Source organism: Lytechinus pictus, chromosome 5 (genome assembly GCF_037042905.1).
Source record: "Lytechinus pictus isolate F3 Inbred chromosome 5, Lp3.0, whole genome shotgun sequence".
Lineage (NCBI taxonomy): Eukaryota > Metazoa > Echinodermata > Echinoidea > Temnopleuroida > Toxopneustidae > Lytechinus > Lytechinus pictus.
The window spans coordinates 22,424,849-22,449,724 of record NC_087249.1 but is presented as its reverse complement, the minus strand read 5'-3'; the positions used below and the strand labels follow the sequence as shown (position 1 = coordinate 22,449,724).

Genomic DNA, 24,876 nt, shown 5'->3' with positions numbered 1-24,876 from the left:
ATGATACAGGTACATGTACATGCACACGGGACCAACATTTGCATCCTTTCCAATGGACGGAGTGTTTTCCAACTGCATTCACACCTGCACTGATTACAGTGTTGAGGCATGCTTACACACAACGCTATATATAGCATCAGATTTTTCGTTAGACTTGTTTCGGCATGAGCGGGACTCGAACCCCTCACGTTTAGATCTAAGATCTTATGCGAAACTTGCGCTCTAACTGCCTGAGCTACGCTGCCTCCCAGGTCTGTGCAGTGGATTAATTTCTATGTGTAAAAAAGCCTTAGGGAGAGACAAAGAGTCACAGATAATTGGAAATTGACTTAATATCATGGTTTCGACATATTAACAGTTTCCATTTATTTAGCACCCTGATTAAATATGCAAATTTCTGCAAGAAAAATTAATTTAGTCCAAAATTGTATGAAGTCAACTTCTAACGTTAATCATCTGTGATTCTTCCTGCGGATTCCCATGTTAATAGATTCTAAAGACACCAAAAGCATATTAAAATTTCATGAAATAACATTTGAAGTTAATGCAAAAAATTTGATTTTCTGGGGGAATGGTGGTCATTTTGGATTTTTGGCTGGCACACTTTTATCTGTGACCTGAATTTTTTTTTTAAATATTGTCATTTCATGTTGAGATATGGTAAAATGAACAGGTAAAAGCTTAAGCAAAATGAAAAATTACTGATCACCCATAGCCTACTCATGTAAATCACATCAATTTTATGATATATTGCTTGCAGAATTTTTGCAATTGGGATCCAGTCTGAGTTTCCCATCCGGACATAGCATGAGTCTTAGAACTGTACATAAATTCATACTTTTTACTGACACTTTTTTTCTTTTTCTTTCAGCAACCTTATTTTCAAGGTGGACTGCCTTGAATTTTAAAAGGGCAAGTCAACCCTGATGAATAAATGATTTTGATGAATAAATGAAAATCACACAAACTTCATGCTGGAATTGCATCCAAACAAGTTTCATTCATTCATTCACTCACTCACTCCTTCACTCACTCACAACACTCCTGTAGTTATGCACATCTATGATATGCAAATTAGAGAGTCAATGATGTCACACACTGTTTCTTTTGTATTGTATTGTATGAATTACGTTGTATACACAACATTTTAATTTTTCGTAAATTTGTCATTATGAACACTCTTTATTGTATAACAATATTCAAAAGGTTACAGTTGTGGCAATTACACACATTCAGGGAGGAATCAGATTTTGTTACACAGTAGATCTATACCATGAGGAAACAAATTGAGATATTTCATACAATTCATAATGCAGGGGTGTGAGAGCTCATATTTTTATCTGATTTCAGATTTTTTTGTTTTGATTTTCAGCTTATTTTTGGCTTTCCTCTGTAAAAAAAGTATGTGAGCTCTTTCTATTTCAGACTTTCTACAAGTTTCAGCTTTTTTTCAGATCTTTTTATTTGTGACCACTCACACCCCTGATAATGAAATATAGTGTGTGATGTCATCGGTTTCCTAAGTTGCATACTGACCAGGATATGCAGAACTGTTTGTCAAATTATATTGAACTTTCAAATTTCATAACTCACAAACCTACTGATTTTACTGATCCAATTTTGATGAAATTTTCAATGTTATACTTTTTTTATTTTTCTTCTTTTTTTTTCTTCAAAATATTTTTTTTGATATTGACTTCACCTTTATCAGAGATTTTATTATGTTTACACCCTCAGTACAGTACAAATTTTAATGATGTAAAAATGCCCATTGGAAAGATTTTGTGACGGTATAATATGCTGATGATGATGATAATATTATTTATACCTTAGGTAGTTATGAGGAATCCTGTTTTCTTCTCCCATTGTTCAAAATACCCCTAACATACTTGTAGATTTGATTCTGGAAAATTAATTTCACCTGCCCTATTCTTTGTTGATGATGTCATCCAATCACTATTTCTTTTGTATTTCATTATATAAAATATGAAATATTCTAATTTTTTCCTCATTGTCAAGTGAAGCAAAGATTAATTCCTCCCTGAACATGTGGAATTAGCATTGTTTTAATACTATATGGTTCAGTCAGTTGGTCCTATATTGTCAAATCCGTTAAAAAAAAGAAATATTGTGTAATTCAAACAATAAGAAACAAAAGAAATAGTGAGTGATGGACATCGACTGTCTCATTTGCATGTCACTGTGATGTGCATATAACTGTTTTGTGAAAATTAAGCGAAACATTAAAATGTCATTACTTTCTTACTTTACATCCAATTTTGATGAAATTTTTAGCGTTATTCATGTTGGATTATTCACTATTTATTCAAATCATCATTTTTCTGGGTTGGACTTGACCTTTAACAGCATGAATCCTGAGGAGAGATACATGTAATATACATTATTTGTTTTTTCTATCTAGGATTCCTACCCCTCATCGCCTCCAGTCTGGTTCTCAGAGGTGGATGATGCCGTTATCTCAACAGTGATAGAACAATTAGGTGATGTAACAGGTTCAGACTGCTTGGTAAGTATGACAACAGTTCATAGCTTGGCTGGCAGAAGGCGGTAGGTTACGAATGCAGAGCAATTTTCAGTTCCTATGTGGCTGGCATACATGTAAGGGTGTTGGCTCGAGCACATGCCAGGCGAAATGTACAGTGTGCAAAAGTTAACATAGGAATGGGAATTGACATACATGTAGGCATAGTTTCTAATGCCTTTCTGCCCGCTAGGCAACAGGTATGTTACTAAATATGAAAGGATTTCCTTATTTAACCCTTAGTTAACTGGGGAGGAGGGGAGGGGGTTCAAACTCCCCCCCCCCCCCCCCCATGATTGCTTGATTGCTATTAAAAAATGTGATGTCAAGTACAAAGTCAATTCAAATTGTGTGTTTATCCCAAAATTATAAATGTATAATTATTTTCACTTTTTCTTGTTTGAATTGATTCAATTTATGCTATTCATGATCGCAAAAATGCAGGGGCCGCGGAACGGTTTTCAAAGTGGGGGGGCTAACCATGCAAAAAATCACAATCCTATGGTCATTTTTATGTTTTTGTACACGGTTTTGGAAAAAAAAATGGGGTGGGGGCTGAAGCCCTGCCCCATCCCCCCTCCCCCCCCCCCCCCCCGCTTCCGCGGCCCCTGAAATGTCCCCAACATAATTCATCAAAATAACAGTAAAGGAAAGTTTGAAAAGACAAAAAATACATGAGAAATTTACAAAAAAAATTTATCTAGGAAATTAATTGTTTTGGCAAATTGTATATATATATGTTACAAATGTCAAAATTAATGTTAATACAGTGTATGTTCATTTACTTTCGGTTCTAAATGGTTGCAAATTTTTGCAGCAGTCACATGATCAGCGGTCAAGACATTATTAGGCCTACTCTTAATTTACTTCTTTTCTGAGCTGTGCAGGCCTATCTCAATATCTGTTACACAAACATGAACACATACACATAGAAGTGCTAGTCACAAAATATAACGAAATAACCTGCAAAACCTCATGATGTCGATCTTAGTATACAAATTAAACACATAGAAATACAGTTTCAGAGATAATCAAAACCGGGAATCTAAACATTATATCTTTAACAGTTGAAACAGCAATGAACATATTCGCGATAGATTTGATATGAGAAATGATTTGTATTGGAAAACGAAGAAATATAACACACCTCGACCATGTCAACGGACTAGCTGCATTTTCTGCCAACCACATTGTTAGCAAGAATTCTGGCAGCACACATTTCATGTGTCCTACTTAGACACTAATGTACGTGCAGAGTAAAAACCCCTGATCAGTAGTTTCTTGTTGCTTGAGCAGAGAGACGTGCAGAGTAAAACCCTGATCAGGGGTTTTATTCTTGCTTGCGCAGAGTAGAACCCCCCGATGAGGGGTTAAAACTTCTGATCAGGGGTTTTGGGATATTTTGGAACACTTCGCCTTCCATATATGAGGTTTGCATGCATAGTTTCTCCTTGTAAAATGCTCAACTCTTGCTCCAGATGTAAAAGAGTATTTTTCAAAGTTGAAATTCAAACCTCTCATTTTTCGAAAGGTCAACAGAAATTCTTTGCATTGATAACATTCATATTCAAATTCCATGGTTTCTACATTTTGTTATGGAAATACTTGTCCCATACTACACGTAGCGTGATGTTCGAAATTATCCATCTACGTGTACATGTATTTGTATACTGGTACGTGTACACTGTACAATAATTTAAGTAGAATTTCTTGACTGATTATTTATCACTTACTTTGTAACGTGAACAGTATATAGGAATTTATAATGTCCTGTTTTATGTAAATGGTAAGAATCAAATCTACATTTACTTTTTTTAAATAATGAAAATAAAATGTCAGGATTGAAATTTACATCATAATCAAAGTAATTTATATTTGAATTTTGTTGACAGCTGTTACGGCACGTGAAACATTTAGTGTGTGAACTGTGTAAGCTACATGATGTAAATCTGCCACTCAGCCTGCCTCATCTGGAACGACATTTACCACCAGAGGTAAGAGTGTGATATTCCACCCCTTTCAAGTTTATAGTAAAGACTGGAGTTAAAAAGTGAAATTGACAAATGGTAACAGTTGTAGGCTACAAAGAAAGACGATTTTATGGGCAATTCCACGGTCAGTTGCATTACATTTATACGTTTCTTTTCTAATACTTGGTGCTGTCAGTTTTACAGGGGTGAGTCTTTCTGACAAGTTTATGCTGTCAATTTATCTTGACAACCAAGGCTTTAAGACAATACATAGAGAAAGGTTGTATGCTGTATTTTGTGGACGCCATGATGTCCTAAAAATCGGTCAGTCGCATTACACAAAAAGGACATGGAAAAAAGTAACTGATTAATTTTTAATAGTTCTTCCAAATTGTTTTTGTTTTTTTACCACTTTCAATACCTGCAAAACATTACTTACATGTACATAGAAGTCTCAAATAAGACATTTGAATTTCGGAAGCAACTTTGACTTTCTTTTGTGGATACAATAAACTCTGGTCAGTCGCATTACGGTCAGTTGCATTACATTTTGTCAGGTACCACAAATTTGACCTTTTTAACCATTCCCACAACTTACATGTATATTTGAATTTTCTCTTTTAATATGATGTAAAATGATGACCTTCAGATTATCCAACTGAAAATTTTACAAAACAAACAATAGTTTTCTGTTAAATTGAAATTAAGTATAAAAAAATGAATAACTGAAGTCCCATGTATATAATTTTTTGCATGGTTCAGATTCTCCTATAAGGAGATGGGTAAGAAAAAAATTTTGAGGCTTATTATGATCACCCTTTGTATTTATGATTTTCCATGTGATTTTTTTAATAGAAAATTTTGATCCAGATCTGAAATAGAGCCAATATAATTTTTTTGGATAATTTCTGCCTTTGCTTGGAATTGCCCTTATGCATATTCACTGCTTTTACCAACTCAGCCATTCCATGTAACTAGACACCCTAGGCTTCAAATTTCAAGTTAAACCAATCAATGAAGAATATTATTTATTTTTGGCTAGGTACATGTCCTAAAGGTGTAAATCAGATTTTTCACCTATAAATGACTGAGTTGCACGATCCTAAAAAGATGTCAAATTTGCATTAAAAAGTATGTCTTTTTGTAAATTTTTAAATGACACTATTAAAAGAAAAACGTGTTCTGTTGTCTGTGAATATCATTTTTTTATTCTGCCTAATCCCATAGCCATAAATCACTTTGTTTTGTTTTTTGCACTTTTTTAAGCGAGCTTCACAATATTTCAAGTTAAAAACACCGTCGAAATGTGTCACACGAGTCACAAAAATACATCCATATTTTAGTTTTAATACTTAAAAGGAATTTAGTAGTAAAATTTGAAGTTATAAAAAGTCAGGAGCATAAGGTCCTAAATTAAACAAGCAAATAAGATTGCCAACTGGAGACTCCTTCATTATGAAAAAGACACCCTTAAGTGCTGTCACACAAGTCACATGTCACGCGAGTCACATATCACAAAACAAGCAATATTTTTGGGGAAAAGGATAATGATTGGGATTTTTTGGCAGATGTCAATTCTTTAGGCCTGAATGATTAGGTTTTATTTAGAAAAATGTTGTTAAATGTTTACACATACATGTATGGGACTACAATGTAGTCTCACATATATGTAAACATACATGTACATGTACAAGTAGATGTATCACAGCTTGATTTTATAATTCCTTTGTGTTAAAGATAAATGGGATGCAAATAAAAACTGTTCTGTTTGAATGAAATTTTGCCCATTTTACTTTATAAAATCATAATTTGTTCAACTTATAGTCTAAAATGAGTCACACTCCTACATGTATGTCACGCAAGTCATATTTTCAAATGGCAATTGACTCAAACCAAAAAGACAGGCGTTAATCAATGAATTTTAATACAAAGTTCCAGATGTTTATAAATACTCTTCAGAAAATTTTATCAAAATCTGGTGATTATCTTTTGGGGATATTACAGACAAATATGGTCAGGAATCTTCAATGGTGTCGCGTCACGCGAGTCACAACAAACAAATTGATATATCTCCTACATGTACAAAAACTGCTGTAAACTCAAATTTTTTGAAGGACAATGTGTGTTATCAATACTTTGATTAAAATGAATAAAAAAACAAGTCTGCAATGTATGATTTTCAAGCAATTAACCTTTAAAAGAAGCTGAAATTTTGTGTTAATGTCACACGAGTCACAATTAAAAGGCTGAGCTGAGTATTGCTTTAAACTCAAATGAACGGATTTCGACAACAGGCTTTATAAAGGAGGGTTGTAATTACATAGGTTTGTATGTTGAAAAGGTTATTTTCTTGGTTTCCAGATTGTGACTTTGCTGTGTGAAATAAGCTGGAAATAAAACATAAGAACAACTCCAAAAAGCTGTAGATTTCAACAAATTTTAAGCATTCAGGAAAAGCTTTTTATGGTCTCTACATGTACTGTATGTGATAGAAGTGAAGAAAACCAAATCTGTAAACTGAAAAGCAAAAAAATTCAGTTTTTCTGTGTACAAACCTATATGGAATCACAACGCTGTTAATACAGAATGATGTCGCGGTCTTGGGGCCAGTGAAAAGCACAATGAGCCTACATACATGTATTTTCATAGCCAGATATTGTCAGCTATTCTTTGGCAAAAATTGACAAGTTGTAATTATACATAAACCTTAAATGACAGTGTTTTACAGTTTAAGAGTTATGATTAGTGTATGATTTGTCAATTTCACTTTTGGGTCCGGTCTGGGTATTTGATTTACATTTATGTTAATGTTGTATGTGGTGTATACACATACGGTACACAAATGCACTGCCTTTTTCTCTGTGTGTTTTTTTTTTTTTTTTCGTGTAAGAAATTTCTCCTACATAGAAATTGGGCTTTAAAAAAGATGTACATATACATCTTTTTTAAAGCCCAATTTCTTGTTTTCACTAGATCCAACAAAAACAACACCAATTTTCATTTCCTGAAAAAAATCCCTGGACCAATGAGTTATTGTATGATGTTTGACATCATTACTTTCTGGGTTATGTGTCAATTGAAGTTGACCAGTAGTTCCTTTCATTGTTACGGTCTGCTCACACATAGTGTAAATTATCTGCAAAAAGTTTTTCCAGCTCATGATGTACACATCACGCAGCAAATTAGCTCACACTTTTACATATGATGATAGTATAAGCATGCATTTCCATTAACAAAGTGAGGTTTTTATCCAGAGTTGGTTGAATGAACTTGTTCCATTTATATCAGTATTCATTTTTGCCAGCGCAGTATTGACTTTATACCGTACCTGTGATATACAAACAAAAATATTGCAGGGTTTCTTGCAGGATTTGTCATGCCATGTGTGAATAAACCTACACAGATTTGAATTACATGTAAATGTAGCTTTTGTTTTTCTTAATCTACCAGATAAATTCTGAGGAAGTTATTTAATGTTAATTTGATTCCATTGGTTTTCTTTTCAAAGAGAAAGAATGATAAAGTGGTTAGTATGTTTTTTTTTCTCACTCTTTTAGAGAAATGATGAGGAAATGGTCAGTGCAGACGAAGAGGAAATGCCAGATGATGATGAAGAAGAGGAAGAGGTTCATGAGGTCGATGATTGCTTAGATCATTATGAAATGGAAGATGAACCGAGGTAAGACTTTATTTGGGTAAAACCCATTTATAACAATCGCCCACATTTTCTGGTTTGGTCCAATAAATATCTATACTGAGTCCTCAAAGAAATATGCTAAAAGTAGGCCTACTTTGGGAGAAAGTGATGCACATACCGAGTCCATTTCAATAAATCAATTTCCTTTCATGCAATGCATTAAAAGATGTATGAAAATAAAAATCCTTAAAATTCCTAAATTGGCAATACAATTAAAACTAAATCTTAAAATTTTGACCAACAAATTCAACAAAATTTTAGAAATTGGTAGGTCGAAATAAACGGTATGGGGAATTAACGTATCTTGTATGTCAAATATATTGGAAATATAAACTCTTCAGGACACTGCACACCTTAAGATTGGTCTGATTTTGGAATAAAATAGAAAAATTGATGTGAATATTGATACATGAAACATCTGAATCTTTGAAGTTCTATTTGTGCAAATACTTACGTGAAAATCTGTGACTATGCTACCATCCATACTAGAATAAAAGCAAATCAAAAATCAAGTCGTAATGACATCATAGCAATCGCACGATTGGCTGCGATTCGAAACAAATTTGGTCATTTCTCCAATACACAATTGTTAGATTAGTATTCGTACAGTTAATTTGAATCTAAGTAAAAAAATGCTTTTCATTCACATTTTCGGAAAATATGCAAATGGATTTGATCCAAAATCGGATCGTGGACTGGTCGTAAGGTGTGCTGTAGCCTTTATTTTGATATTTAACATGTAGTATGAAGTAGATTTCTGTCCAATGAGGTCTCTGCAGACGTTTGAAGTGAAGAGCTGAGATGTTTGGGGTGGTAGAATATTGAAATTCACACCAATAAAAATTATTATTACCTATACAAGGCATTTTAGCAGATAAATAAAAGTAATATTTCGCCCGCTACTTTCAATCCGAGACTAACGAGGGGAACATTTGCCATGTTGCCCACCCCGGGCTGTGCTCATCGGAATCCTGTACAAAATAGAGGGCAATATTGGCCATATTTCTGCTAATGCGCTTGCGCAGTTGGAGCCGATTTTGATCGCTAATTTCAGTATTTCAGAAATCTGGCTGGAACCAGTTAATGAAACAAAGTACAACGCATTGTAGACAATGCGCGGCCAGTGCATACACAAACGTAACCCAAGCGCAAGATTTCTACGCGTTGAGTGTATGTGCGCGCCATGCATGATGCGCGATTGCAAGGTAACAATTATGTCACAATTGCTTATTAAAGGTTACTTCGCTATTAAAGGTCGTGAATAACCTGAAATCAGAAGTAGTGATAAGCAACAGGCATATTAATTGTTCCGAATAGTAGCTTGAATTACACATTGTACAGCTTTAGGTAATAATAATAATATTGACTGGCTCTTCTTTCGGAAAACATCAAATATGTCGCCCTTAAAAGAACCATATTGCCCTCCTCTAAAGACTCAGACCAATATGATTCTGTTGCGGGCGACATATTTCAAGGCCAGTCAATATTATATAATTATTCCTCTTACTTTCTGGTAGACTGATATTAAAATAGAGCTTAGAAAGTATAAGAATTTGTTTTGTTTTTTCATATTCTAGGAATGGATTTCTAGAGAGTTTTATATTTACACAAAGCAAACCATACTTCCTGAATTGTATGTTACTATTTTATCATAACTCCTGACTTTGTTCATAGTCTTATTCCTCTTCTTTCATTTTGCAGCAAAGTGGAGAAGGAAAAAGAAGACAAGGAAATAGATGAAGAAAACTTTGCAGTGTTAGCGAGACTGAAATCAAATCAAAGGAAAGACTACTTAAAGGTTTGTTATTGCAGGCAATATTTTGAATAGTTGTATTTTTCGCTGTAGGAGTTGATCTGTTGTCTCATGATAAAGCAAACTGTTGTCATTATGACATTTCGACTGCACCTGCTAGTCTTCGTCAGGCAATGTGGAAAATTGCCTCTGCATGGCCTTTTATAGTGTAAGCTGCGTGCCGAAGGTGCCGGAACTATCACACTGTGATTGGTCAGTGCAACTGACCAATCACAAGCCGCAGACGGCTGATAAAAGTATCGAGCTGATGTCATTGAGTACATGTAGGCTCAACCTTTCCTACACTGGCGCACATCCCCCCAGAAAGAGTTTCAAGACCAAGGGGAAAAAAGGGAGAACAAGAGTCAACACTTCACTGGGAAAGTATATTAAAAAATAGATTTTGGTATTAAGAAGGTCATTTTTGGCTTGCTTGCTGGCATCATAATTATCAGAGCATTTTTCTCCATCCGGCATATCTGGTGCCCTCAAAATTTCTGGTTCATTACGCCACTGCTTTCATATGTTTTATTTTTTGAAGTTAACCTAAAGATTTTTTTTATTTCTGTTCTGAGCAATACATGTAAATGGTTGTGCCTTACATGTAAAACGTGGCTGGACCTATCATGAAGTGTTTCAGATCACCACCACTCCATTCTTAGTTTTCCTTTTTCTAATCTCTGTGTTCTTCAGTGGAATGTACAAATCAAATAAGTCAATTGTGAATAGTGAAAATTTTAGAAAAGTGTTGACTATACTTTTTGGAGCAGCGGCTAAAATTTCTTGTTTGCCAGCATCTTGGGATATGGATTACTGATTGATGTTTGATCTTAGATTATAACTGGACTCACACATGAATGAGATCAGACAGGTATGAGTGTGATTTGAAAACCACTGTAGCAGTCTGAAATTGCGGTTTATGCTGTTTCGGGGGCCAGTGGCGAGGGTTTCAAGTGTACTTTTGCTGTCTAATTGATATACTTATAAGTGATTGATTCAACTTGTGTGTCATGTTGGGGGGCAGGGGGTTGGTGGACTTGGTTATGAAATGTATGTTGTTGCTGAATGTTAAATGATTAAATGATTTTTAAATGTTTTTTATTTCAGGGTTCTGTATCAGGATCCGTTGGAGCTACAGATAGGCTGATGAAGGAACTGAAAGACATCTACAGATCAGACAGTTACAGAAAGAAAAAGATGTACTCGGTGGATCTGGTCAATGATAGCTTATATGACTGGATGGTCAAGATATACACGTAAGATTTCATCTGTGGTAGATGTCGGAATATTATAACACACATTGGTTGATGTGTTGTTAAGCTTTAAAAGAAATATCTATATAATTCTTTTAGATATTATTGGTATTGAGAATGTGTATGCAGGGGATAATTATAATAAGGTACCGTGTCAAAAGTCTGTGTCGTGTACTTAAGCAGCAATCCCACAATAAGGGCACTAACGGTTTCCAGACCATCAGGGAAAATTATTTTACCTTTTTCCAGTCAGGGAAAAATTAGGGAATTTGATAAATACATACCTCAAATCAGGGGAAAATGCCTCAAATGAGGGAAAAATCAGGGAATTTTGATTAGCCCAAAAGTCGAAAGCACGATACTCAGTCAGACTGTGTTATATTTTGTTGCATATCAAACAACATCCATTGAATGACTGGCTATGATGGTACTTATTAGTTTTACATTATTGTTTTCATACTGAAAATACATGTAATTCACTGAAACAACTTAGAAACTGGGAATGGGTTTAAATAATCATCAGGGAAAAACCAGGGAATTTGGATTTCTTTAAAAGCTGGGAACCCTGAGTAATAAGCATCTTTCCTACTGGCTTTTCTACATTCCATATTATTTTGTCTATGATAAAGTTTGCTTGTGAGATTCTCAAGCAAAAGACGTGGCTCTGACTTTTGAAAAGGTCCCTAAACAAGCAAGCATGCTTGATACAGACTTTGCATATTTGTTCATTGATTTATTTCAACTTAACATTGAATTAAAACATTTCCAAATATTTGAGTTGGAAGAATATATTTTCGTGTGCAGAATTTCTTTGGGGGCATTTTTGAAATCGAGACATAAATATTTCTGTTGAAAAGAATAGAATGACTTATTTTCCTGAATAAAGTTTAAGTTTGAGAAAATTGAAGTAACTTCTGAAGGTTTCCATGTCAAAGAAGAAATCAGTATGGAGGCTTTTCTTTGTTGGCATGTGTTTTGTCCTGAATAGGATGACCCAAACTCGACATTTAGGCAATGTTCTTACTGTCTTCAAGAGAATAAGCAAACAATACAACACCATGATAGAGTAAAAATAATCTGTTTTTCCAAAATTTGCTAATTCTCTTCGAAACATCAAGTTTGGGTCGTCCTTTTCATGACAAAATACATGGGTATAAAAGAAAAAATGGTGAAGCCTCCATACTGCTGAAATTGTTTTGGAGTTTGCATGCAGGCGAGAGTGTATTACTAGCAAACATATGTTTCATAGATAGTACAGTTTCTATTCTATGCACTTTTATAAAAACAAAATGGGACGTTTTCCTCATAATGTTTTGAGTGTTAGGAAAACAGTTCATTTACACATTGCTTTTTCTAGGATGTTGTTGATTAATTAATGCTTAATTACAGATTTCCTCATATTTTGTGTTTGTGAACATTCTTTGTTTCAGTTGTGTATTTTTACATGGAAGAATGATAATAATTTGGCAATCATCTGGAAAGATTAGTGATTTGGAATGCCAAAATTCTTTCTTCCCTGATGAAATTGACCACCTTCCTCCATTCTTCTTTACAGAGTTGATTCTGATAGTCTCCTCCATGCAGACCTATGTAAACTCAAAGAGAAAGAAGGCAAGGATCATATACTCCTCAATATGACCTTCCATGTAAGATCAAAACACTTGGAACCACATCATCCAGAATTATACGATCATATTTGGGGGTGTTTCAAGACAAAAATGCAATCAATTGCAAACTTCTGTTGCTGTTTTAATAATTGATATATCAACAAATCAGTTTAACACCAGGGTCCCGTTTCATAAAGGACTTGCAACTGTTGTAACTTTGCCATTATGGCAACTACCATGGTAACCTTGAATTGGATTGCCTGCTGAGCCGTGTTAGCATGGTAGTTGCCATTATGGCAAAGTTACAACAGTTGCAAGTCCTTCATGAAACTGGCCCCAGAAGCAGATCAGCAAGTAATCGCTGATTTTGCAATTAATTGCCAGACATATGATTGATTTGGCTATCCCAAATAAGATTTGCAATTGATTACAAGTTTCTTGCAGCGCCCCATTCGATTTGATAGCCAAATGTGACATGAAACTTGGTCAGTAGCAGTTCAATTTATGAGCACATTTGGCACTCAAATCTTTAATAATTGTATGGAATAGTAACTGAAATAGTTTCCTTCTCCATTGAGGCATGGGGAAATAACACAGTGATCAACATACAAAGAAAAAAAAAGTTTTGACTTTTTCAGCTTACCAAAAATTTTGCCATAGCAGAAGTTAACATTGCCTGTTACTATGTGGCAGTGGGTAGTTTCCTTGCTAACTATTATACATGTACCTGTTGCTTCTGTTAATGACCCTAGTTTGTTGTGTGTCAGGTATGTTTAAATATATGACTCTGCCTTTTATCAATTAGATGACTGGATTATTTTACAATATTAAAAAGAGGTTTATAATATAGAGTGGTAATCACTGTTTGACGATTTAATGAGATAATACATTTTCTTCTGCCTTTTCATGATAAATGTGCCATAAAGGCAGGGGCAGAGTGACCTCACATCCGCTTAATGACGACGGCACTGGCCTTAGTGTGATAAAAACAAAGTATAAGAAACACAATGAAACAATGTCGGAAACAGCACTGAAAATTTCAGAAAGACCGAAAAACTTGATTATCACAACGTTCAGCACAAAGTATGAGTGCGATGTTTGTGTATTATGCATTGTTGTAGGCATGCCAAAACGCTGTGTTGCTGTACGGGGTGCCAGTGCATCGTTTTCATTGGCCGGTCAGTTGCTAGGGCTCAAGATTTAAAATGCCTGGATGTTCGCCCCGGCCTATAGCCCAGCCTTAACCCTAATTTAAGTGGGCTATTCCAGACCTCTATACCTAAAATACATGCATTATAATGTGACACCCCCCTTCAGACCTTGGCCCATGATTCCGTGATTTGCATGCGCGCAGAGCCAGATGTAAACTACAAGACTATATAGTAAAGTTTTCAAAAAATTAATTGTTGACACTTTTGTATCAATTGACAATGGAAATAAGCGTATGAAATTTGCCCTAAATTTGTTTTTGCCTTTAACTCACTTTATATTACGAGTAGAATACTAATTTTTGGTGAAAATATCAATCCTTATGTTTCTAACAAATATCTACAAAAAATTGCTGAATATGATTAATTAATGTATTTTTTTTTTTTCAAATTCTTATGTATTTCTTTGCTTTTTCAAACCTTTGTTTTTTATTTTTTATGAACTTTGTCGGGGACCCTAATGCAATCATGAAAAGCATAAAATAAATCCATTTAAACAAACAAAATTAAAATAATCATACATTTATGAATTTTGGCTGAAAAACTAAATTTGCATTGACTTTGTACACGAAATCACATTTTTGAGCAATTTGGGGTCTGACATGCGCTTTCAAATGTTGTGTCATTTTGTAACCGTAACCTGGGCGTTGCAAATTTGGTCTCAAAAGATGCGCAAGATTTGAAAGGAAAAAGTCTGCGAGCGGCGAGGTCAAACAAATTTTGCATGGCGGCATAATAACAAAATTTGTTGAGGGGGGTCAAACTGATGCACCCCCCAGTTAAGTAAGGGTTAATCTCTCATATTTTCTCCACTTGTCTCCCCAACCCTTTGATGCAGGAGCACTTCCCCTACAATCCTCCATTTGTTCGGGTGGTTTGGCCCATCTTAATGGGTGGATACGTTCTAGGGGGTGGTGCAATATGTATGGAACTGCTGACAAAGCAGGGGTGGAGCAGCGCCTATACCATCGAGGCTGTCATCCTCCAGATTGCTGCTACGCTAGTCAAGGGAAAGGCCAGGATACACTTTGATGCTGGCAAGGTGAGGAGATAATGATGATGGTGATGGTTTTAGTGTTGATAATGACATGGTAGGGGAAGAAAAAGAAGAGGAGAAGGAAGTATGATAGGAGAAGAGGAGAGACAAGACAAAAGAAGAGAAAAATTAGTGGAGGGGAGGAGACAAAAGAAGAGGAGAATGAGTGGAGAGGAGAGGATGAGAAAAAAAGATCTGCAAACAATTGCTAAATGACAATGACCAATCCATTTCATTGTTGTCAGTACATTTTGTTCAAAACACTGCAATCAGAAATTTCTTTCATATTTGTATTCCATCCGAAACATTTGTCTTTACAGGGGACCTCGGTGTAGGTTTGTAAAACCTAAGCAATTAAAATGTCATTTCCCAATTTACTGTTTGAATGGTGTCATTAATGGTTTCTTTTCAAATGTCATTTGGGGTAGATATTATATTATCCTGTTAATAATTATGATGTATGTTTGAGTTTTTTTTTTTTGCTCTTTCACCTTCTTTCACAGAGCCAATATAGTCTCGCAAGGGCGCAGCAGTCTTTCAGGTCACTAGTCCAAATTCATGAAAAGAATGGTAAGGTGTTATCTTTAACAATCCTGAATGAATTTATATCAACACTTGTATGCGATACACAATGTGTACTGTTTTAGTGATAATAAACAATTCACAGAGTGCTTATTGATACATTTTAGATAAAAAAGTTATTGTCTTGCTATTGGCAATTAGACCTTACTTAATCATTTTAGGCCATTTCAGATTTTAAACTAAATGGGATATTGTATGATAAAATTTGCTAACAACATATTTCAAATATGGTATACTACTTTGGATGTGCAGGGTGACGAGTTGCCTATAATCTCAATGGAGGCTTGCAGCTTTTGTCTTTCCCTTTGCGATCTGCAAACTCACTCTCAGAATAGTCTCTTAAATAGCAATTACTGTTTGAACCAAGAGAAAGATCCTTCCTACAGTCATTACATGTCGGAAAAGAAAACACCTATCCCTTCTGCTGAAGTAGAAGCTGATCTAGGTGTAAACTTTGACCAGTAAATGAATGTCCGGTGGTAGCTTTTTGTAACGAAACACCTGCATGGAATACTGGTCGATGAAAAATTTATTTAATACATCTCAATTGTCATTGACTTGTTGCATTTTCTAACAATCTTAATTAATGCTGTTTTTTTTCATTAGGATGGTTTACACCGCCTAAGGAGGATGGTTAGGATGTTGTTTAATGCAAAAAAACAGTTTATCTACAAAGAATAACAAACTTCTTGGACTGTGTACTGCCTTCCTTGTGGCAGACTGTGACTTTGATTGATAAACTATGAACATGGATATTACATTACTAGTGAAATAATACAGCATTTTGTAAACTCATCATCATCATCATCGTTATCATCTCGTGGAAACAATTTGCGTGGAGCACTTTCAGTGATAACATTTGCCATTCCTGGAAGCAAGATAGAAAGCAGTCTGACCCCGCGTATGTGGCATTTATTTATCAAGCAGAGCTTGAGACCGAGAAAGGAGTGATTATTATAGTGCCAACTGAGCTTGGAGGAGATTTTTACATTGTGACCATACACAAGGATTCGTAAGCTATTAGTTTTATAATGTGTTAGTACGTGTAAGTTCATCAGCTGGTATTTGAGACTTGTATCAAGCCAAACTTGGATGTGCATCATTCATGCTTGTTGATTTATACTTTGAACATGTAAACGCTACACGGAGTCACAACCAACTGAATCATCCTGTGGATTTCTATTCCTGTTATTTGTACAATGATTGCGTTCGTGTTTGGGAGATTATCATGCATTGTTTGTCGTCCAACTTCATAGAGTTCCTTTTTCAATCATGATTCTACGATGTGATTCTTACCTGGACGCATCGTGGTCTAGTGGTTTGGACTTTTGCTGCCCAAACAGGGTCATGGGTTCAAATCCCAACCATGGTGTTCATTTCCTTGAGCAAGAAATTCTTCTGCATTATACTGCACTCGACCCGGGTGAAGTGACTGGGTACCCTTCAAGATTAATTCCTTGGATTTATGATAATCGTGCGCCTCTGAATATATTGTTTCTTGCTGGACAACGCTAAATAAATGCCTATTATCATCATTATTATATGGATAGAATTTTTTTTTTTTTTAGTTTCTCATGTAAATCATCCTTTTATAGATCCACTGATATGTAGACTAGCTTTTGCTGTACACAAGAAATATTTTATTGATAATCAAGAGTATTTCTCCATTCCTCTCTCACACAAGATGGATAGTGTGTGAATCCTTCATCTAGGCCCTTCTTAAAACTGCTCTCAATTCCTTTTAGAGGATGTTCTGTTGCTAATTGTTGAGGAGTTTGTGCATTTGTACATTTTAAATATTAGAAAGGAGGGCAAAAGGAATATACAAATGCCACATTCATGTTCCTACCACTCAGTAATTTCGAAAAGCAAATTTGAAGGTGATTACCTATATCTACATGTATGTCTCTTTGTTTTTAAGGCAGGCGTCAAGAGACACGTTTTATACTTGTTGCTACATATATTAATCTTTAACAATGAGTAAACATACATGTACCAGGTTAATTCTCAAGCACTTATCAGGCTCACTTTTTTAACTTCCTTGATCATCATGTTCATATTGTGATCTTGGTTTAAGAAAGCGGAAAGTCCAGGTACCCCTGTTTCACAAAAAACTTTCCATTATGTTGACTAAAAAGAAACCTTGATTTCATTGGCTGCTGAGCAATGTTACCATGGTAATACTGTAATGATAAAATTACAGCTTCTACTAAGTTCTTGATGAAACGGCCATTTCTGTTTTTGCACAGCTACTCAACTATTAAACTGAAAGTAAAGACAGCACTTTCCTGGTGTCTAAAGTTCTGAAATGAAAATTACTTGCAGTTGCAGAGTTCCTTGAGAGAAATCATTGAACTAATTCATCAGCTAAAAATCAACTCCCATATTTAGTAGAACTGAAGTTAAGAAATCAGATCACTGTAATTGAGGGGTGGGGGTAAGCTAGTCAATTATCTGATCGCTAATTAGCCTGTAATTATTGAGATAAACAGGCCCCCTTTCACACGGGTGCTGCATAACTCCATACACTCAGCTAGGGGGCATTTCTCAGAGCATCTATTTTAATCTGTGATTTTTCATTGACAAATATTCTAAGCCAAACAGATGACATTGATTCGGTGGAAACCATTGACAGATCAGTTCATGAAGCATCTCCCTTTTCCAGCTAGCTGCTCACTGACATTCCCACCCTCTTCTCGATGCTTATCAAGTCCATGAAAGCATTTCATGAACTACATGTATATTATAAATGTTACAAGCTACTGAAGATCCTTGCATCTTATTGGCTGGCAGCATGACAGCAAGTCAAGAAAAAGTTGGTGTCAGACACGTCTGCTTGAATATTTTGGAGACTTTCTCGTGCTTCTTCCTTCTTGTAAAATGGTGCATGGTGAGCTAAGTACATGTATGTAACTGTCTTTAAAGAAAAATACAATACTTGGTAATTATAATCCCCATCTCACTGCAAGCAAAGTTCATAGGTCTTTGAAATAATAATAATAATAGCAAATTTTTATAAAGCGCTTTTCCCAGAATGGCCCAAAGCGCGTTACAGCATATTATTACCCCGGTCATTGGATTCATTTCAATCAAGCACAAAAAGTGCACAATTTCCAAAATCCTAATGCAAATTTGTTTTCACACCCCACAGAATTGTTCTTGAAATCTTGCTGATATTCCATTCGCTTACTATTGGTGTACAGTGATACTTGGGTTGTGGTCTGCATACACTATATTTTATTTATATTCAGTGTTCAGGTAGGAGAATAAAAAAAAAAGACAGCATCCCCCCCCCCAAAAAAAAAGGACCAGGGGCCCATTGCATAAAACTGTTGCCATAAAAAAAACGCTGGCAAACAAAATTATGCCATTGAAAATAACACATTTAAAAACTCTGGCAAAAAATTTGCCAGAGTTTTTTATGGCAAAAGTTTTATGCAACAGGCCCCAGAAATGAAATAAAGCAACAACAGCTGACATCAAAATTTAAATAACAACAAAATGAACAATGAATATCTAGTGCCACTCTAGTGCTAGTGAATACAGGATGATTACCATTAAAATCTGTAAGGGAATGCATGAAACTTTACCTTTGATTATGAAATACTGCCCTCTATGGCATACTAATGCACAGCATATCATCCTTCCAAACATTCTCTCCTGTCCTATTCCGACAATTGTGTGTGATGTCTCATTCAAAACCCTCATATTTCTTCATGCATGGGTGTCAATAGATGTTCATGGTTGGGGGAATGACTGACACAAAATATTGTTCGCTGTAAGGGATTTTTTTTTCTTAGTTTAGGGTGGGTTAGTGTTATGATGAATCCATAATTTTTAGAGGGCTAGACATGGCTTAACCCTATCCAGCCCGGGGGGGGGGGGGGTAAAAACAGCCCCATCTCAACATTTTCATGATAGAACTGTAACACAAAGAGATCTCGCCTCTACGTTTCACGACTTTTTTGTTACCAGTCTTGCGTGACTTTCAAGACTGAATCGCGACGTTGGGGTACGTTGTGTGCATGTCAGACCCAAATTGCTCCTAAATGTGATTTCATGTACAAATCCTATGCAAATACTGTTTGTAGCCAAAATTCATATATTATGTATCATTTTTATTTCTACTGGTTAAAAAGCAATAGATTATTCTATGACTGATAGTGTTGCCGATGATTTCCATTGAAAAAACAAAGAAATACATGAGAAATATAAAAAACAAATACATAAGAAAAAAATTTCATATCGCCATTAATCACCAACATACAAAATCTAGCAGCATTGGGGCTATATTAAAAGATTTACAGGCAATTATGCTTTAATGCATTAGTTAGCATAATTGATTAAATTGAAAAAATAATTGAAAAATTGAAATATGTTGGTACAGTTGACTTTTGTGGAGATTACTTCATGGGCAATCACGCGATCAATGGCCGAGATCTAAGGGACCCCCCCCCTCCCACCGGGCTATATACATGTACTTGTAGGATTCAGGGCAAATTTATGAAAAGCTGCGAGCAAGCAAAAAGTTTGACCTTGTTAATACAAAAATCTAATTTCATGATAGATTTTGATTCACCCCTTTTCTTTTCATTTTCTTTCTCTTCTTGGTTGGCATACTTGGCCCAACCCCCACATCTGTATGCCAGTGGGGGAGAGGGGGGCAGTCCTTAATACTTAAGTTTTAAGTATCATGCAAGGAAAGATCAATAATCTGAGCACGAATCATGAGCTGAAACTTTTGAAAAGTTCACCTGAAAATGAGCATTTTGAGGACTCTTGTTAATTCATATGGTTGTTTGTCCTTTTATACACCCTTTTACATTTCAATTCTAATTTCGTTTGGACAATCTCCACTTCGTTTGCATCATAAACCTGGACAAAGAATGCTAAAATTGACGTGACATTCAAAAGGGTGGTAACAGGGTACACCCCATGTGCTTGGCTGCGGGGAGGGGTGATGTCATGTTGAGGAAAAATATCATAATTAAACAATAGCAATATTCTATTTCACCCTAGATTTTTTCTTTCTCTACCCATCTGTTGCTAACAGTTTTTTTTAATGAATAGTTTCATTCAATACCAATGAAAAATAAGAAAATTCAGAGGAAAAAAATGATGGTCATCATTTGTACAGTAAATGCTACCATCATGATAACTAACGATCATCTTGTACTCCTTCCTTGTCTTTGTGATCACACTTTTCATATGATTCATCAAAAATGTTATGATGTGTTTGACTGTGTGGAGGATGGTTACACAGGCCATCCCCCCACCTAAAATATTGGGGGGATATATCCCCCCCCATCTCCCCCCTATGATCGACAACCATGCATGCAGGTACCAGTATTGTTCCATGTGCAAGTACAACCGTTAGAATGGGACAATTACAAGTAACGTTGTTAATGCCAATGTGTTTGTATTGAATGTTTCACGGCGCAAGAGTTCATTCCTTCCCACTATTATTTGATGTTCTCACAAATTTGGGGTGCATCAAAAGATCATTTCTTGGCTTTTGTCTGGGGGCAAGTAGCGTACAACGTTAGGAAATATTCACATCAAATATTGCATTGTGACCCATTCTCATATATAGGTGAAGGGTAAGAGGTTGCCTACATGTGATAGAATGTGTGATGAAATAAGACTGGTGTGCTGATGTCAGGGCAAGGTCGACTAGCGTTTGTTTACTGTAAGTTGGATACAGTTTTATATAAATATAATTGGCATGTTTATTAGCTTAAAATCAAAACCTTAGCTAGAGTTATATGGTACTCAAATGCACACAGATGAATTATAAATTACATGTACATGTGAGAAGACTATATATTACATTGATCATCACATACAACTTGTAGATGCATTAATTTACATTAAGTTAAAATGAATTACATCATTACATTCACACGTGATGAAATCAGTTATCATACAACCAATTAAAAATACATGTATGTTACAAGTACATTTAATACCTTATAAGTCCCAAAGTACTTGTGTTTTACTCTATCACTCATACTTTTGACTCCTTTGCTTATTACTCCTGTTGATAATTTTATTATATCAACTGGAAGCAAATACAGGTGTATAATTCTGTGTATCTCCTGCGATAGCTTTATATTGCAATTATTTGTTCATACCTCCTAAAATTGCCTGTCACCATATGTAAGAGTTGAATAGACACACAATAGTAGCAATATTCATAAGGTCAGTATTTATATAGAATAATTTTCATTAGATTACTAGTGAATAGAATGTTATTACACCAAGCATAAGAACATTGACCCCAAGTCATTTATTCAGGAAAAAAAAAATATTTCTTTATCTCCAATAATCATTTTCTCCTTGTGAAAATCTGAAAAAGTTGTATGAAAGTCAAAAGTTTTTGTAAACTTTCTAAAGCTGATAATTGTTTTGTTGAAATATATGTTCTTCTCTAAGCAACAGACTTTGTTACAAGAGATCTCCCATGTAATATTTATGACTAATCTTTCCTTGTATAAAGCATAATGATAATTGTCTTCTTAATGTTTTCCCCCCTCTTCCTCTCTCAGTAAGGTTTTGTGCAATATGGAGGTTGAGTAAAAACAAATGTTTGGGAAGAAACTGTTCATTTGCAAAGAAAATCCACTCTCTTAAATACCTTCTGCCCGCATATGATCATATAAATAAGATTTAATATGAATTGAACATAGGTAAGTTTTGGTAAAGTATCATCATCATGTTTCTGTCTGTAAGTTCTAGAGAAATACATGTATAACCTTTGTCCTTCAATATTTCCAATTTTTTTGTATTGTGCATATTTTATGGACCAGGAAAATGTTTCGTTGCTTTTTCTAGAGCATAGCAAAATTCATGATGTCGACAAAGATAAAGTCGTGCATTTGAAATATTTTTTGTTTGACTTTCTTATGTATATCCATTCCCCACAATTTTTTTTGAGCTCTACACTTGGGCAAGTATTTTTACAGGATCTATTTTCGAAATAGATTTACCATATTTATAGACAGTTCATTTTTCATGGGATATTTTCTCCACAAAATTGACGTATTCCGTTCTGATATGGTTCAAACCTCCTAAGCCAGAATGACTGTATATGGAACAAATCTGTTTTCCTTGGACCCTAGGAATCTCCAAATAGTGGAGGGATCAGCTAAGGGAGAGAGTCTATCAGTATTGATATTGCTAGTTTTGTTAAGCTCTGGTTAAGGAGGAATCAAGGCATCGTAACACAAAGCATTGAACCATTGTCTGGCTGATTTTTTACCTGATTACTTTTATCCTTATGGGTAATCAAGCATCCAAATCAAGTGCAGATCGCTTGCCTAGATTTGTGTATTAAGGGCTTCAGGTGTTTTATTTGATGAGTATTTATAGTGAAATATTATATAGTATTTAATGGGGAAAGCCATGTTTTGCTTTGATATACTGGAAAGGGAATACAAAGTAACATTATTTTAACTGTCATTGTGCTACCTGTAAACAAGAGTACCCAGGTATTGATTTACTAGTACTTTTTGTGCAAAAACATGAGATGGTACTGCACTTTAAAAACGGTGTTAAAAACGACTAGTCAGTGTCAGTAATATTTGAACACAACACTGAATAGTGCTGAAATAAAAAAAAGAATGTGCTATTTTGATTACCAATGACACCATGAATTTTACACTGGAATGGCATTTGGTGCTCAGAACATTGACTGGTGTGATGATAACACCACTGTTGAGCAGCTTTCGTGATGATGTACATGTACATGTAACCGGTACACTTTTATTTTTCCTGCAGAATGAAATTAGGATAAATGATGATCAACATTCTAAATCGGGTAAATTAATCTTGTACCCAGTAGCATGAAGAGATCCAATCGATTGTAACTGTAAGTCATCAATTGTAACTCTAAGTAATCAGTTGTAACTTTTAGTTCATGGTTTGCTATAGACTAGGTCAATAATCTGTAGGAGAGTTACACATATTTTTTAATTATTTATTAAGCAAATGAAGCTGCTGGAATTCTCTGTGTACACGTTTTATACCACTTTGTTACCCTTCTTCCACCTGTAAGATGCTTTGATACTGATCATTTCAATTTTTTTTCTTTCGTTGTTGATCATGGATGCAATTTGTGCAGCAGGTCTGGTTTCATATTATGGTTTGTGTAGTCTTGTCATCGATGAAATAGTAGTATGTGAACATACTTTTAAGAGTACATTGGCCCCTCATCATGGCCTAGATACTGAAAATTAAAGTGACATTAATGCTATCATTGAAATGCTATTTACTTATTCTATCCATGAACCAATCTCCAAACTGTGGCATGTCCCAAAATATTTCTCATGTCTCTCAACTATATTTTACAAATCATTTTCTTTTTCTTCTCTTTTTTCCGGAGGATTGTGTTTTCAAAAGTGTCTTTTTGATGCATTATTATGATAAAGATAACAATGTAATGATTTGAATGGGGTATGATGAAATGAAGTGATTAAAGTCCACATGGCGCGTCAATGTTGTCATGTGTATTTATGAAATTACCTGTTATCTTCGTTTTCTTGTCTTTTCATTTGATGTCGTGCTAATCAGAGAATCTCGTACCATTTTCAAGCAGATAGAATCAGGAACCTATAAAGTTCGTCCCAAAAATAAAACGAAACCTCAATTCAGTGAAATTTTTTGCTGTCATAATCATAAATTTGCTTCATGTAATGTATATCAATGGAAATATGATTCTCTATGTTTATTTGAAGCCAATTTCATAATGCATGCATGACTGACCTAGAACAAGTGAAAGTGGTGGTGCCACAATTTCATTTGAGTTGTTATGGCTTTTACTGCTTTCTATTCGGAAAACAGAGTTCATAACTTAAATATACGTATTTTCCTCTTCCATATCAGATCTCATGCATAAAATGTGAATGACGCATGGACGAGAAAAAGTTGCATGATTTCTGCCTATTCGACAGATCGTTGAAAAATAGGTATTTCGTTTTTCCAACAAAGCATCAGACAATAGGCTAACGGTCAGGGGCGTAACAGGGGTCGGTGGCCAGGGGGGGGGGGGGCAAGAGCCAAAAATTCCCCGGTTGTACCATGGTATGAACAGGCATAATGGTGTAATGAGGCGAAAATCATAAGAGGGCCAGATATTGCGTATTAGGCAGAACTTATCTTTTAAAAAAGAAGTTGCGAGCGAGCAGAAAT

General features: G+C 35.1%; 1 protein-coding gene across 1 annotated transcript; it reads left to right on the top strand.

Annotated features, from left to right (window-relative positions):
• Positions 1 to 24,209, top strand: LOC129261658 (ubiquitin-conjugating enzyme E2 Q1-like). Its single transcript, XM_064099447.1, has 10 exons — positions 1 to 9; positions 2,423 to 2,527; positions 4,435 to 4,536; positions 8,070 to 8,191; positions 9,911 to 10,007; positions 11,109 to 11,257; positions 12,810 to 12,900; positions 14,908 to 15,111; positions 15,609 to 15,675; positions 16,294 to 24,209. Exons 1-10 carry the CDS (start codon positions 1 to 3, stop codon positions 16,323 to 16,325), a joined length of 978 nt encoding a protein of 325 aa, XP_063955517.1. The 3' UTR covers positions 16,326 to 24,209.
• Positions 24,210 to 24,876: the final 667 nt, after the last annotated feature.